Consider the following 17,336-nt stretch of genomic DNA (forward strand, 5'->3'; position numbering starts at 1 on the left):
CCCAGATATGTGCTGCATACCCTGGCCCATCACCATGTCAAATATGAGGCTTGGAAGCATGGTCTGAGCCGAGCTATTGATTTTTAAATATGTCACATTTTGTACCGCCATACTTGAAAAAGTAATTCAAAAATTTTTATATGAAACATGAAAAAACACATCAACGGCACCACCCCAGATATGTGCAGCATACCCTGGCCCATCACGATGTCAAATATGAGGCTTGAAAGCATGGTCTGAGCCGAGCTATTGATTTTTGAATATGTCACATTTTGTACCACCATACTTGAAAAAGTGATTCGAAAATTATTATATGAAACATGAAAAAACACATCAACGGCACCACCCCAGATATGTGCTGCATACCCCGGCCCATCACCATGTCAAATATGAGGCTTGAAAGCATGGTCTGAGCCGAGCTATTGATTTTTAAATATGTCACATTTTGTACCGCCATACTTGAAAAAGTAATTCAAAAATTTTTATATGAAACATGAAAAAACACATCAACGGCACCACCCCAGATATGTGCTGCATACCCTGGCCCATTACCATGTCAAATATGAGGCTTGAAAGCCTGGTCTGAGCCGAGCTTTTGATTTTTGAATATGTCACATTTTGTATCACCATACTTGTAAAAGTGATTCGAAAATTATTATATGAAACATGAAAAAACACATCAACGGCACCGCCCCAGATATGTGCTGCATACCCCGGCCCATCACCATGTCAAATATGAGGCTTGAAAGCATGGTCTGAGCCGAGCTATTGATTTTTAAATATGTCACATTTTGTACCGCCATACTTGAAAAAGTAATTCAAAAATTTTTATATGAAACATGAAAAAACACATCAACGGCACCACCCCAGATATGTGCTGCATACCCTGGCCCATTACCATGTCAAATATGAGGCTTGAAAGCAGGGTCTGAGCCGAGCTATTGATTTTTGAATATGTCACATTTTGTACCGCCATACTTGAAAAAGTGATTCAAAAATTATTATATGAAACATGAAAAAACACATCAACGGCACCACCCCAGATATGTGCTGCATACCCTGGCCCATCACCATGTCAAATATGAGGCTTGAAAGCAGGGTCTGGGCCGAGCTATTGATTATTGAATATGTCACATTTTGTACCGCCATACTTGAAAAAGTAATTCAAAAATTTTTATATGAAACATGAAAAAACACATCAACGGCACCACCCCAGATATGTGCTGCATACCCTGGCCCATCACCATGTCAAAAATGAGGCTTGAAAGCATGGTCTGAGCCGAGCTATTGATTTTTGAATATGTCACATTTTGTACCACCATACTAGAAAAAGTGATTCAAAAATTTTTATATGAAACATGAAAAAACACATCAACGGCACCACCCCAGATATGTGCTGCATACCCTGGCCCATCACCATGTCAAATATGAGCCTTGAAAGCAGGGTCTGAGCCGAGCTATTGATTTTTGAATATGTCACATTTTGTACCGCCATACTTGAAAAAGTAATTCAAAAATTTTTATATGAAACATGAGAAAACACATCAACGGCACCACCCCAGATATGTGCAGCATACCCTGGCCCATCACCATGTCAAATATGAGGCTTGGAAGCATGGTCTGAGCCGAGCTATTGATTTTTAAGTATGTCACATCTTGTACCGCCATACTTGAAAAAGTAATTCAAAAATTTTTATATGAAACATGAAAAATCACAGGAAGGTTGTATGCAAAGCCACGACCGCAAGGTTGAAGTAGAATACTTTTACAGGAAAGATAACCCGGCTGCTTGCGTGTCAGTCATTTTTTCTAGTAAATAAACGTTGACCGTTCATTGGCAGTATTGTAATTTCTTTTTGTTTGATATTTTGAATGAAGTTCATTGAATATTCTTAAATTTTGTGCAAATGAGAAGTTGAAGTGCTGCCGAATTGTAATATGCACATTTAATACAACATCATTAAACGGGAACGGAACAAAGGCTACGGTTATGCAGAACGCGAATGACGGCGCGATGCGATTCGCCTTACCGTGGTGAAATGCACAGCTGTTTTTAAGGCGAAGTAGAGCTATACATTTCAACACATTTCGTCTTGCCGAATCGCATCGCGCCGTTATTTGCGTTCTGCATAACCGTAGCCAAACACTAAGCGACGCAAACACGTAATAATAGTCAGAGTATGCATGTAGATGAAGATAATTAACTTTGGATTATAGCGCAAAACGAGAAAATATTAACTCTTCGAATATTCATTTGTGTTCTTCAAATTTCAGTTGTTTAATTTAATATCCGATGAAATGTCTGTTTAATATCTGATGAAGCTCTTATATAGGCCAAATGATGCATTCCCAATTTACTAGGTTCATAACTCTGCCGACCGTGCTTGGGAAAGCAATCGTATAACGACCAATCAGAGGTCGAATTTTGTGTTTTGACAAGGCTTAAGAATTTTCAATAGTACAATAGTTCGAACAATAAAATTACAATTTCATGCATTTGGTAGGAATCTTAGAAGATTTTCTAATCGATTGCTGCAAAAAAACGTGAGAAATCCATCGAAAACTAACCGATTTATTAGCATTCGAAATTGGACATATTTCTCACTTTTTTTCAGTTTTAGATTTTCATTTCACATCCCTATGTAGCCGAACTTCCTGAGAGAAGTATTCTACTCCAAAAGCATTTTGCGGTTCAAAATCGTTTGCTAATTACAACCTTTGAGCTGCCCTAACATTGAGGGAATTAAGATACACGGACAACATTCACTGTGGAAGCTATTTCACATTCAGTAAATGAGACGGGTGCGACAGATTTAAATTGCTAGAATGCAACACAGAATGCTTGTTTGCGTTGACAAAAATTATTAACTTTCGATGACTTGTTTATTTGCCTTCAAAAAGGCATTTTGATTTCCGAAATTTAATTTTCTGATGGCAATCTTCATGCTGCCCCAACACGGGGGGAATAATGGCTGTCTGGCGACACACGCTGAGAAAAATCGCGCTGGTCCTGAGACGTGGTGACCAACCACATGGCTAGTGCTGCTGCTAAGGAAGGACGACTGCTGTTGTCGCTGTCTAGAACTATTTTGAGCGGCTCCCGCGGAAACAGGCTCTTATATAGGCCAAATAGCATGTTTTCAATTGCAAGGTATATGATCCTGTCGACCGTGCTTGGGAAGCAAGCATATTACGACCAATCAGAGGTCGAATTTTTCGTTTTGACAAGGCTTGACTATTTTCAATAGTACAACAGTGTGAATAATAAAATTACAATTATCTTATTTTGGGAAGAATCTTAGAAGATTTTCCAATCTATTGCTGCAAGAACGAAGGAAATCCATCGAATACTAACCGATTTATTAGCATTTGAAATTGGACATATTTTTCACTTTTTTCGGTTTTAGATTTTCATTTCACATCCCTATGTAGCCGAACTTCCTGAGAGAAGTATTCTACTTCAAAAAACACATCAACGGCACCACCTCAGATATGTGCTGCATACCCTGGCCCATTAGCATGTCAAACATGAGGCTTGAAAGCAGGGTCTGAGCCGAGCTATTGATTTTTGAATAAGTCACATTTTGTACCACCATACTTGAAAAAGTGATTCAAAAATTTTTATATGAAACATGAAAAAACACATCAACGGCACCACCTCAGATATGTGCTGCATACCCTGGCCCATCACCATGTCAAATATGAGGCTTGAAAGCATGGTCTGAGCCGAGCTATTGATTTTTAAATATGTCACATTTTGTACCGCCATACTTGAAAAAGTAATTCAAAAATTTTCGTATGAAACATGAAAAAACACATCAACGGCACCACCCCAGATATGTTCTGCATACACTGTCCCATTACCATGTCAAATATGAGGCTTGAAAGCAGGGTCTAAGCCGAGCTATTGATTTTTGAATATGTCACATTTTGTACCACCATACTTGAAAAAGTGATTCAAAAATTTTTATATGAAACATGAAAAAACACATCAACGGCACCACCCCAGATATGTGCTGCATACCCTGGCCCATTACCATGTCAAATATGAGGCTTGAAAGCAGGGTCTGAGCCGAGCTATTGATTATTGAATATGTCACATTTTGTACCGCCATACTTGAAAAAGTAATTCAAAAATTTTTATATGAAACATGAAAAAACACATCAACGGCACCACCCCAGATATGTGCTGCATACCCTGGTCCATCACCATGTCAAATATGAGGCTTGAAAGCAGGGTCTAAGTCGAGCAATTGATTTTTGAATATGTCACATTTTGTACCGCCATACTTTAAAAAGTGATTCGAAAATTTTTATATGAAACATGAAAAAACACATCAACGGCACCACCCCAGATATGTGCTGCATACCCAAGCCCATCACCATGTAAAATATGAGGCTTGAAAGCAGGGTCTGAGCCGAGCTATTGATTTTTAAATATATCACATTTTGTACCGCCATACTTGAAAAAGTAATTCAAAAATTTTTATATGAAGCATGAAAAAACACATCAACGGCACCACCCCAGATATGTTCTGCATACACTGACCCATCACCATGTCAAATATGAGGCTGGAAAGCAGGGTCTGAGCCGAGCTATTGATTTTTGAATATGTCACATTTTGTACCGCCAAACTTGAAAAAGTGATTCAAAATTTTTTATATGAAACATGAAAAAACACATCAACGGCACCACCCCAAATATGTGCTGCATACCCTGGCCCATCACCATGTCAAATATAAGGCTTGAAAGCAGGGTCTGAGCCGAGCTATTGATTTTTGAATATGTCACATATGTCACCACCATACTTGAAAAAGTGATTCAAAAAATTTTATATGAAACATGAAAAAACACATCAACGGCACCACCTCAGATATGTGCTGCATACCCTGGCCCATTACCATGTCAAATATGAGGCTTGAAAGCATGGTCTGAGCCGAGCTATTGATTTTTAAATATGTCACATTTTGTACCGCCATACTTGAAAAAGTAATTCAAACATTTTTATATGAAACATGAAAAAACACATCAACGGCACCACCCCAGATATGTGCTGCATACCCTGGCCCATCACCATGTCAAATATGAGGCTTGAAAGCAGGGTCTGAGCCGAGCTATTGATTTTTAAATATGTCACATTTTGTACCGCCAAACTTGAAAAAGTGATTCGAAAATTTTTATATGAAACATGAGAAACCACATCAACGGCACCACCCCAGATATGTGCTGCATACCCTGGCCCATCATCATGTCAAATATGAGGCTTGAAAGCAGGGTCTGAGCCGAGCTATTGATTTTTGAATATGTCACATTTTGTACCACCATACTTGAAAAAGTGATTCAAAAATTTTTATATGAAACATGAAAAAACACATCAACGGCACCACCCCAGATATGTTCAGCATACACTGACCCATCACCATGTCAAATATGAGGCTTGAAAGCAGGGTCTGAGCCGAGCTATTGATTTTTGAATATGTCACATTTTGTACCGCCATACTTGAAAAAGTGATTCAAAAATTATTATATGAAACATGAAAAAACACATCATCGGCACCACCCCAGGTATGTGCTGCATACCTTGGCCCATCACCATGTCAAATATGAGGCTTGAAAGCATGGTCTGAGCCGAGCTATTGATTTTTAAATATGTCACATTTTGTACCGCCATACTTGAAAAAGTAATTCAAAAATTTTTATATGAAACATGAAAAAACACATCAACGGCACCACCCCAGATATGTGCTGCATACCCTGGCCCATTACCATGTCAAATATGAGGCTTGAAAGCAGGGTCTGAGCCGAGCTATTGGTTTTTGAATATGTCACATTTTGTACCACCATACTTGAAAAAGTGATTCAAAAATTTTTATATGAAACATGAAAAAACACATCAACGGCACCACCCCAGATATGTGCTGCATACCCTGGCCCATCACCATGTCAAATATGAGGCTTGAAAGCAGGGTCTGAGCCGAGCTATTGGATTTTATATATGTCACATTTTGTACCGCCAAACTTTAAAAAGTAATTCAAAAATTTTTATATGAAACATGAAAAAACACATCAACGGCACCACCCCAGATATGTGCTACATACCCTGGCCCATCACCATGTCAAATATGAGGCTTGAAAGCAGGGTCTGAGCCGAGCTATTGATTTTTGAATATGTCACATTTTGTACCGCCATACTTGAAAAAGTAATTCAAAAATTTTTATATAAAACATGAAAAACCACATCAACGGCACCACCCCAGATATGTGCTGCATACCCTGGCCCATCACCATGTCAAATATGAGGCTTGAAAGCATGGTCTGAGCCGAGCTATTGATTTTTAAATATGTCACATTTTGTACCGCCATACTTGAAAAAGTAATTCAAAAATTTTTATATGAAACATGAAAAAACACATCAACGGCACCACCCCAGATATGTGCTGCATACCCTGGCCCATTACCATGTCAAATATGAGGCTTGAAAGCAGGGTCTGAGCCGAGCTATTGATTTTTGAATATGTCACATTTTGTACCACCATACTTGAAAAAGTGATTCAAAAATTATTATATGAAACATGAAAAAACACATCAACGGCACCACCTCAAATATGTGCTGCATACCCTGGCCCATCACCATGTCAAATATGAGACTTGAAAGCAGGGTCTGATCCGAGCTATTGATTTTTGAATATGTCACATTTTGTACCGCCATACTAGAAAAAGTGATTCAAAAATTTTTATATGAAACATGAAAAAACACATCAACCCAGATATGTGCTGCATACCCTGGCCCATCACCATGTCAAATATGAGGCTTGAAAGCAGGGTCTGAGCCGAGCTATTGATTTTTGAATATGTCACATTTTGTACCACCATACTTGAAAAAGTGATTCAAAAATTTTTATATGAAACATGAAAAAACACATCAACGGCACCACTCCAGATATGTGCTGCATACCCTGGCCCATCAACATATCAATTTTGAGGCTTGAAAGCATGGTCTGAGCCGAGCTATTGATTTATAAATATGTCACATTTTGTACCGCCTTACTTGAAAAAGTAATTCAAAAATTTTTATATGAAACATGAAAAAACACATCAACGGCACCACCCCAGATATGTGCTGCATACCCTGGCCCATCACCATGTCAAATATGAGGCTTGAAAGCAGGGTCTGAGCCGAGCTATTGATTTTTGAATATGTCACATTTTGTACCGCCATACGTGAAAAAGTAATTCAAACATTTTTATATGAAACATGAAAAAACACATCAACGGCACCACCCCAGATATGTGCTGCATACCCTGACCCATCACCATGTCAAATATGAGGCTTGAAAGCATGGTCTGAGCCGAGCTATTGATTTTTGAATATGTCACATTTTGTACCACCATACTTGAAAAAGTGATTCAAAAATTTTTATATGAAACATGAAAAAACACATCAACGGCACCACCCCAGATATGTGCTGCATGACCTGGCCATCCCCTATGTCAAATATGAGGCTTGAAAGCAGGGTCTGAGCCGAGCTATTGATTTTTGAATATGTCACATTTTGTACCGCCATACTTGAAAAAGTAATTCAAAAGTTTTTATATGAAACATGAAAAAACACATCAACGGCACCACCCCAGATATGTGCAGCATACCCTGGCCCATTACCATGTCAAATATGAGGCTTGAAAGCCTGGTCTGAGCCGAGCTTTTGATTTTTGAATATGTCACATTTTGTACCACCATACTTGTAAAAGTGATTCGAAAATTATTATATGAAACATGAAAAAACACATCAACGGCACCACCCCAGATATGTGCAGCATACCCTGGCCCATCACGATGTCAAATATGAGGCTTGAAAGCATGGTCTGAGCCGAGCTATTGATTTTTGAATATGTCACATTTTGTACCACCATACTTGAAAAAGTGATTCGAAAATTTTTATATGAAACATGAAAAAACACATCAACGGCACCACCCCAGATATGTGCAGCATACCCTGGCCCATCACGATGTCAAATATGAGGCTTGAAAGCATGGTCTGAGCCGAGCTATTGATTTTTAAATATGTCACATTTTGTACCGCCATACTTGAAAAAGTAATTCAAAAGTTTTTATATGAAACATGAAAAAACACATCAACGGCACCACCCCAGATATGTGCAGCATACCCTGGCCCATTACCATGTCAAATATGAGGCTTGAAAGCCTGGTCTGAGCCGAGCTTTTGATTTTTGAATATGTCACATTTTGTACCACCATACTTGTAAAAGTGATTCGAAAATTATTATATGAAACATGAAAAAACACATCAACGGCACCACCCCAGATATGTGCAGCATACCCTGGCCCATCACGATGTCAAATATGAGGCTTGAAAGCCTGGTCTGAGCCGAGCTATTGATTTTTGAATATGTCACATTTTGTACCACCATACTTGTAAAAGTGATTCGAAAATTTTTATATGAAACATGAAAAAACACATCAACGGCACCACCCCAGATATGTGCAGCATACCCTGGCCCATTACCATGTCAAATATGAGACTTGAAAGCAGGGTCTGAGCCGAGCTATTGATTTATGAATATGTCACATTTTGTACCACCATACTTGAAAAAGTGATTCGAAAATTTTTATATGAAAAATGAAAAAACACATCAACGGCACCACCCCAGATATGTGCAGCATACCCTGGCCCATCACGATGTCAAATATGAGGCTTGAAAGCATGGTCTGAGCCGAGCTATTGATTTTTAAATATGTCACATTTTGTACCGCCATACTTGAAAAAGTAATTCAAAAGTTTTTATATGAAACATGAAAAAACACATCAACGGCACCACCCCAGATATGTGCTGCATACCCTGGCCCATTACCATGTCAAACATGAGGCTTGAAAGCAGGGTCTGAGCCGAGCTATTGATTTTTGAATAAGTCACATTTTGTACCACCATACTTGAAAAAGTAATTCAAAAAATTTTATATGAAACATGAAAAAACACATCAACGGCACCACCCCAGATATGTGCTGCATACCCTGGCCCATCACCATGTCAAATATGAGGCTTGGAAGCATGGTCTGAGCCGAGCTATTGATTTTTAAATATGTCACATTTTGTACCGCCATACTTGAAAAAGTAATTCAAAAATTTTTATATGAAACATGAAAAAACACATCAACGGCACCACCCCAGATATGTGCAGCATACCCTGGCCCATCACGATGTCAAATATGAGGCTTGAAAGCATGGTCTGAGCCGAGCTATTGATTTTTGAATATGTCACATTTTGTACCACCATACTTGAAAAAGTGATTCGAAAATTATTATATGAAACATGAAAAAACACATCAACGGCACCACCCCAGATATGTGCTGCATACCCCGGCCCATCACCATGTCAAATATGAGGCTTGAAAGCATGGTCTGAGCCGAGCTATTGATTTTTAAATATGTCACATTTTGTACCGCCATACTTGAAAAAGTAATTCAAAAATTTTTATATGAAACATGAAAAAACACATCAACGGCACCACCCCAGATATGTGCAGCATACCCTGGCCCATTACCATGTCAAATATGAGGCTTGAAAGCCTGGTCTGAGCCGAGCTTTTGATTTTTGAATATGTCACATTTTGTATCACCATACTTGTAAAAGTGATTCGAAAATTATTATATGAAACATGAAAAAACACATCAACGGCACCACCCCAGATATGTGCTGCATACCCCGGCCCATCACCATGTCAAATATGAGGCTTGAAAGCATGGTCTGAGCCGAGCTATTGATTTTTAAATATGTCACATTTTGTACCGCCATACTTGAAAAAGTAATTCAAAAATTTTTATATGAAACATGAAAAAACACATCAACGGCACCACCCCAGATATGTGCTGCATACCCTGGCCCATTACCATGTCAAATATGAGGCTTGAAAGCAGGGTCTGAGCCGAGCTATTGATTTTTGAATATGTCACATTTTGTACCGCCATACTTGAAAAAGTGATTCAAAAATTATTATATGAAACATGAAAAAACACATCAACGGCACCACCCCAGATATGTGCTGCATACCCTGGCCCATCACCATGTCAAATATGAGGCTTGAAAGCAGGGTCTGGGCCGAGCTATTGATTATTGAATATGTCACATTTTGTACCGCCATACTTGAAAAAGTAATTCAAAAATTTTTATATGAAACATGAAAAAACACATCAACGGCACCACCCCAGATATGTGCTGCATACCCTGGCCCATCACCATGTCAAAAATGAGGCTTGAAAGCATGGTCTGAGCCGAGCTATTGATTTTTGAATATGTCACATTTTGTACCACCATACTAGAAAAAGTGATTCAAAAATTTTTATATGAAACATGAAAAAACACATCAACGGCACCACCCCAGATATGTGCTGCATACCCTGGCCCATCACCATGTCAAATATGAGCCTTGAAAGCAGGGTCTGAGCCGAGCTATTGATTTTTGAATATGTCACATTTTGTACCGCCATACTTGAAAAAGTAATTCAAAAATTTTTATATGAAACATGAGAAAACACATCAACGGCACCACCCCAGATATGTGCAGCATACCCTGGCCCATCACCATGTCAAATATGAGGCTTGGAAGCATGGTCTGAGCCGAGCTATTGATTTTTAAGTATGTCACATCTTGTACCGCCATACTTGAAAAAGTAATTCAAAAATTTTTATATGAAACATGAAAAATCACAGGAAGGTTGTATGCAAAGCCACGACCGCAAGGTTGAAGTAGAATACTTTTACAGGAAAGATAACCCGGCTGCTTGCGTGTCAGTCATTTTTTCTAGTAAATAAACGTTGACCGTTCATTGGCAGTATTGTAATTTCTTTTTGTTTGATATTTTGAATGAAGTTCATTGAATATTCTTAAATTTTGTGCAAATGAGAAGTTGAAGTGCTGCCGAATTGTAATATGCACATTTAATACAACATCATTAAACGGGAACGGAACAAAGGCTACGGTTATGCAGAACGCGAATGACGGCGCGATGCGATTCGCCTTACCGTGGTGAAATGCACAGCTGTTTTTAAGGCGAAGTAGAGCTATACATTTCAACACATTTCGTCTTGCCGAATCGCATCGCGCCGTTATTTGCGTTCTGCATAACCGTAGCCAAACACTAAGCGACGCAAACACGTAATAATAGTCAGAGTATGCATGTAGATGAAGATAATTAACTTTGGATTATAGCGCAAAACGAGAAAATATTAACTCTTCGAATATTCATTTGTGTTCTTCAAATTTCAGTTGTTTAATTTAATATCCGATGAAATGTCTGTTTAATATCTGATGAAGCTCTTATATAGGCCAAATGATGCATTCCCAATTTACTAGGTTCATAACTCTGCCGACCGTGCTTGGGAAAGCAATCGTATAACGACCAATCAGAGGTCGAATTTTGTGTTTTGACAAGGCTTAAGAATTTTCAATAGTACAATAGTTCGAACAATAAAATTACAATTTCATGCATTTGGTAGGAATCTTAGAAGATTTTCTAATCGATTGCTGCAAAAAAACGTGAGAAATCCATCGAAAACTAACCGATTTATTAGCATTCGAAATTGGACATATTTCTCACTTTTTTTCAGTTTTAGATTTTCATTTCACATCCCTATGTAGCCGAACTTCCTGAGAGAAGTATTCTACTCCAAAAGCATTTTGCGGTTCAAAATCGTTTGCTAATTACAACCTTTGAGCTGCCCTAACATTGAGGGAATTAAGATACACGGACAACATTCACTGTGGAAGCTATTTCACATTCAGTAAATGAGACGGGTGCGACAGATTTAAATTGCTAGAATGCAACACAGAATGCTTGTTTGCGTTGACAAAAATTATTAACTTTCGATGACTTGTTTATTTGCCTTCAAAAAGGCATTTTGATTTCCGAAATTTAATTTTCTGATGGCAATCTTCATGCTGCCCCAACACGGGGGGAATAATGGCTGTCTGGCGACACACGCTGAGAAAAATCGCGCTGGTCCTGAGACGTGGTGACCAACCACATGGCTAGTGCTGCTGCTAAGGAAGGACGACTGCTGTTGTCGCTGTCTAGAACTATTTTGAGCGGCTCCCGCGGAAACAGGCTCTTATATAGGCCAAATAGCATGTTTTCAATTGCAAGGTATATGATCCTGTCGACCGTGCTTGGGAAGCAAGCATATTACGACCAATCAGAGGTCGAATTTTTCGTTTTGACAAGGCTTGACTATTTTCAATAGTACAACAGTGTGAATAATAAAATTACAATTATCTTATTTTGGGAAGAATCTTAGAAGATTTTCCAATCTATTGCTGCAAGAACGAAGGAAATCCATCGAATACTAACCGATTTATTAGCATTTGAAATTGGACATATTTTTCACTTTTTTCGGTTTTAGATTTTCATTTCACATCCCTATGTAGCCGAACTTCCTGAGAGAAGTATTCTACTTCAAAAAACACATCAACGGCACCACCTCAGATATGTGCTGCATACCCTGGCCCATTAGCATGTCAAACATGAGGCTTGAAAGCAGGGTCTGAGCCGAGCTATTGATTTTTGAATAAGTCACATTTTGTACCACCATACTTGAAAAAGTGATTCAAAAATTTTTATATGAAACATGAAAAAACACATCAACGGCACCACCTCAGATATGTGCTGCATACCCTGGCCCATCACCATGTCAAATATGAGGCTTGAAAGCATGGTCTGAGCCGAGCTATTGATTTTTAAATATGTCACATTTTGTACCGCCATACTTGAAAAAGTAATTCAAAAATTTTCGTATGAAACATGAAAAAACACATCAACGGCACCACCCCAGATATGTTCTGCATACACTGTCCCATTACCATGTCAAATATGAGGCTTGAAAGCAGGGTCTAAGCCGAGCTATTGATTTTTGAATATGTCACATTTTGTACCACCATACTTGAAAAAGTGATTCAAAAATTTTTATATGAAACATGAAAAAACACATCAACGGCACCACCCCAGATATGTGCTGCATACCCTGGCCCATTACCATGTCAAATATGAGGCTTGAAAGCAGGGTCTGAGCCGAGCTATTGATTATTGAATATGTCACATTTTGTACCGCCATACTTGAAAAAGTAATTCAAAAATTTTTATATGAAACATGAAAAAACACATCAACGGCACCACCCCAGATATGTGCTGCATACCCTGGCCCATTACCATGTCAAATATGAGGCTTGAAAGCAGGGTCTGAGCCGAGCTATTGATTTTTAAATATGTCACATTTTGTACCACCATACTTGAAATAAATATAAATATAAATATAAATATAAATATAAATATAAATATAAATATAAATATAAATATAAATATAAATATAAATATAAATATAAATATAAATATAAATATAAATATAAATATAAATATAAATATAAATATAAATATAAATATAAATATAAATATAAATATAAATATAAATATAAATATAAATATAAATATAAATATAAATATAAATATAAATATAACTATTTATATATACATATATAAGATTATAAACATAAATTTCTATTTTCATTTTAATTGAAACTGCATAACCTAGTATAATCTTTATTGATATAGCTGCACATGAAATGGAAGAAAGGCAAACCAGACAGAAGTTAAAAAACGTGATTGAAATAGAAATGAAAAGATTTGGGCTCGATTACAAACAACTATTGGCGGTGACACACGACAATGGCGCTAATATGCTTGCAGCAGTTAGATGCATGAAAAAATTGATGTCTACGACTACGGCAGAAGTGGCTTTAGGCTCTGTTCTAACAAAAGGAAACACCCTGATTTGTAACTCGATTGTAGATGCCGAATCAGACAGCTCTTCGGAAGATGAGAGCACACCTGTAAGTGATTTCAAGAATGCGCTAGAATATGACGATTTCATTCAAAACTACTCGGAAGCGGAACATAATGCGCAAACCATCACCACCGAACAAGAAAAAGATAACGAAACAATTGATTTGGACATTCTGGAAAGCGTTAGGTGTGGCGCGCACACTGCTCAGTTGGCGGTGTGGGATGTGTTGCGGAACTACAAAACTAGGCTATCTAACATAAACAAAAATGTTTAAAAATGTACCATAAGGAGAATCGGCAGCTCTTCAATCAACACAAAATAGCGCTTCCACCGAAGGTATGCCAAACCCGATGGAATGTTTGGTACATTTTGATGAAATACCTGAAGAGTCTCGAAGGAACGCCATTTTTGGCATTACTTCAAAACAAGGACCCATACATCGGTAAGAATGATTGATCTCTTTATCTCCATTTTCAGTTCATTTTGTTTTTACCAGATTTTTCGTGTCAATGGAACTTCATCCGGAAGTTTTGTGAAGCTTTTGAGCCAGTTTTCGTATTGACATTGAAGACACAGAAGAATCACGTGCCGCTTACCGATTTTTACGCGGAATGGCTAGTATGCCAAGCACAGCTTAATGGCTGCTCTGAAGAAAACATCCTCGCCAGAAAACTGTTGGCAGCTATGGAAAGCCGAATGAAGACGCTACGGAACAGTATGCCATTTAAAGTGTGCATATACATGGATCCACGATTTAACTTTTTCGGATCGAACAGACTTGGCAATAATGAAAAGTCAGAAGTACAGGTTTGTTGTACTACTGCAGTTCAATGTATTAGTATAACTTATATTTGTTTTTGTTTCAGCAATATCTCCTTGCTTTAAATGCTAAACTGAACGATATTGCAGGTTTGAATACAGAAATCTGTGAGGAAAATGCAGATACAACAAGAGCATCGTCTGACGATTTTGTAGAGCAATATCTTACTCACCTATTCCACGAAGACACTGTAACGACCCAACATGGTTTTATTAGTAGTGATCCTTTTCTTAAGGAAATCATAAAACTAGAAAGTCGAACAAAAGTACCAATAGTGTCTCCGCAGGAACCAGGGTTGACTCCTTCTGGAAGAAGTCAAGTAAACTTTGACATAATGCAATATTGGAAACAACGAAAATTTGCCAATCCTAATATATACCGCTTAGCCATAGCATTGTTATCTGTACCGTCCACCCAAGTCACTGTTGAAAGGCTTTTCAGTCAGCTGAAACTGGTGTTGACTGATTCTAGAACATGCTTAAGCGATAAGATGATAAGCGATATCATGCTTTTAAAAATGAATTCGTCGTTATGGCCACGGATAATAGATATCATTGAAGCTGAGATAGACGAGAAAAATAACTTTTGACTGAACATATTATTATTGTTTTACCAATTACTGTCATTTGCTGCTGTTACATATCTTTTCAAACTGTCAGTTAATAAAAAATTAGTGACATTGTTGAAATTACACTGATTGTAGTTGTTGTATATTTGGAAAAAAAAAGAACATTCATTTCTATACAGGTCGGACTCGATTATCTGGAAGCACGATTATTCGGGGCTCGATTAAACGGAGAAAATGGTTCGATTATCTGGAGTCAACTTTTTTCCTTCAATTTCGGATTTTGTGTACATTCGTGACGTTTGTCTTATTGTCGATTCTATCTAGAAATGCAAAATTTGCGCTATATGCTGCGTAATTAAGTAAATGGCTAAAGAGAGATGGCAAGTTTGATTACTCTCACATGGTTTTTTTTATTCCATAAGACAAACATTGATATATAAATATATAAATATATATATATATATATATATATATATATATATATATATATATATATATATATATATATATATATATATATATATATATATATATATATATATATATATATATATATATATATATATATATATATATATATATATATATATATATATATATATATATATATATATATATATATATATATATGTGTGTGTGAAAAGAAAAAGGAAAAAAAAGTTTTATATTTATTTTTCATAGGAATGATTTGTTGTTTTCAAATAAATAAGAAGAATTTCATTTTTGATTCATCTCTCTAATAGTCAGAAAACACATTTCTTAAAAAAATACATATCTCGTAGTTATTCCTTATGTAATTGCAGTCAAATGTAGAGAAAATTTATTTGAAAAAAATATAGAGGTAAATGTAGATTTGTCAACTTGTTTGTATTTAATTTTAAAATTTTTAAGAATAATTTTTTAAATTTTTATTCATTTTTTTTTTTATTTTTGAAATTATTTTTATTCAGGTATTTTTATTTAAGTATTTTTAGTTTTTTATTTTAAAATTTAAATTTTTTTTTAAATTATTTTAAAATTTAATTTTTTTTCTATTTTTTCCCTTTTTACCAAGCGTTACGTATTTTGTAGATTTCTCTTACGATATATTAGTTCGAGTCTAAAATTGTATATAAACAAATCACATTTAATCCACTCAATATATAATGGAGTTTCTATATAATCGAGTCCGACCTGTATATATAAATAAATAAATAAATATATATATATAAATAAATAAATAAATAAATATATATATATATATATATATATATATATATATATATATATATATATATATATATATATATATATATATATATATATATATATATATATATATATATACATATATATATATATATATATATATATATATATATATATATATATATATATATATATATATATATATATATATATATATAAATATATATACTAGTTGAACGTTCCTGGCGATGCTCGGGATCAAAGGTTTTAAATTTAGGAATCATTTTTTATAATTCATTACTGCTTTAGCACAACTTACTTAAAATACTTAAAAACTTAAAATACAATATTTTGAGAATGGAGTCCCAACTGGCGCTATTGAACGCATTCTTCACGTCAAGCGTGACGATTGCGCAATAGCGTATTCCCCTTCTCTTGCGCTGGAGTGCTATCTCCGCCGTCTTGGTGACGGAGGCGATGGCATCCAGCGTGGACCTGCCCTTCCGGAAGCCGAACTGGTTGCTTGCCAGACCGTTTACACCCTCTGTGTACCTCACCAGTCTGTTGAGGATAATCCTCTCAAGCACCTTGCCCGCCGTGTCTAGCAGGCAGATAGGCCTATATGCCGATGGGTCACCTGGTGGTTTCCCAGCCTTCGGCAGTAGGACCAATTTCTGCCGCTTCCACCTATCCGGAAAGAGACAGTCATCCAGGCACCTCTGCATGACTACTCGGAACAGATACGAATAAGAACAATCGTTTTTTTTTTTAAGGTGGCAGGGAAATCTGTGAACATACACCTGAGGAGAGAACTCAGGGTGTGGAGATGAGACTAGGGGAGAGATACTGAGGTAGTTTTCACTCCCCCAAACACGTACTGATCCCTGTCCCGATCCACCAAAACCCC

At 36.7% G+C, this 17,336-nt stretch overlaps 1 protein-coding gene across 1 annotated transcript; it reads left to right on the forward strand.

Moving 5' to 3' along the window:
- Positions 1-13,852: 13,852 nt before the first annotated feature.
- Positions 13,853-15,268, forward strand: LOC129732305 (uncharacterized). Its single transcript, XM_055693090.1, has 3 exons — positions 13,853-14,295; positions 14,350-14,660; positions 14,720-15,268. The coding sequence occupies exons 1-3, from the start codon at positions 14,130-14,132 to the stop codon at positions 15,260-15,262; spliced, it is 1,020 nt and encodes a 339-aa protein (XP_055549065.1). The 5' UTR covers positions 13,853-14,129; the 3' UTR covers positions 15,263-15,268.
- The last annotated feature ends 2,068 nt before the right edge of the window (positions 15,269-17,336 follow it).

The sequence above is a fragment of the Wyeomyia smithii genome, chromosome 3 (assembly GCF_029784165.1).
Source record: "Wyeomyia smithii strain HCP4-BCI-WySm-NY-G18 chromosome 3, ASM2978416v1, whole genome shotgun sequence".
NCBI lineage: Eukaryota > Metazoa > Arthropoda > Insecta > Diptera > Culicidae > Wyeomyia > Wyeomyia smithii.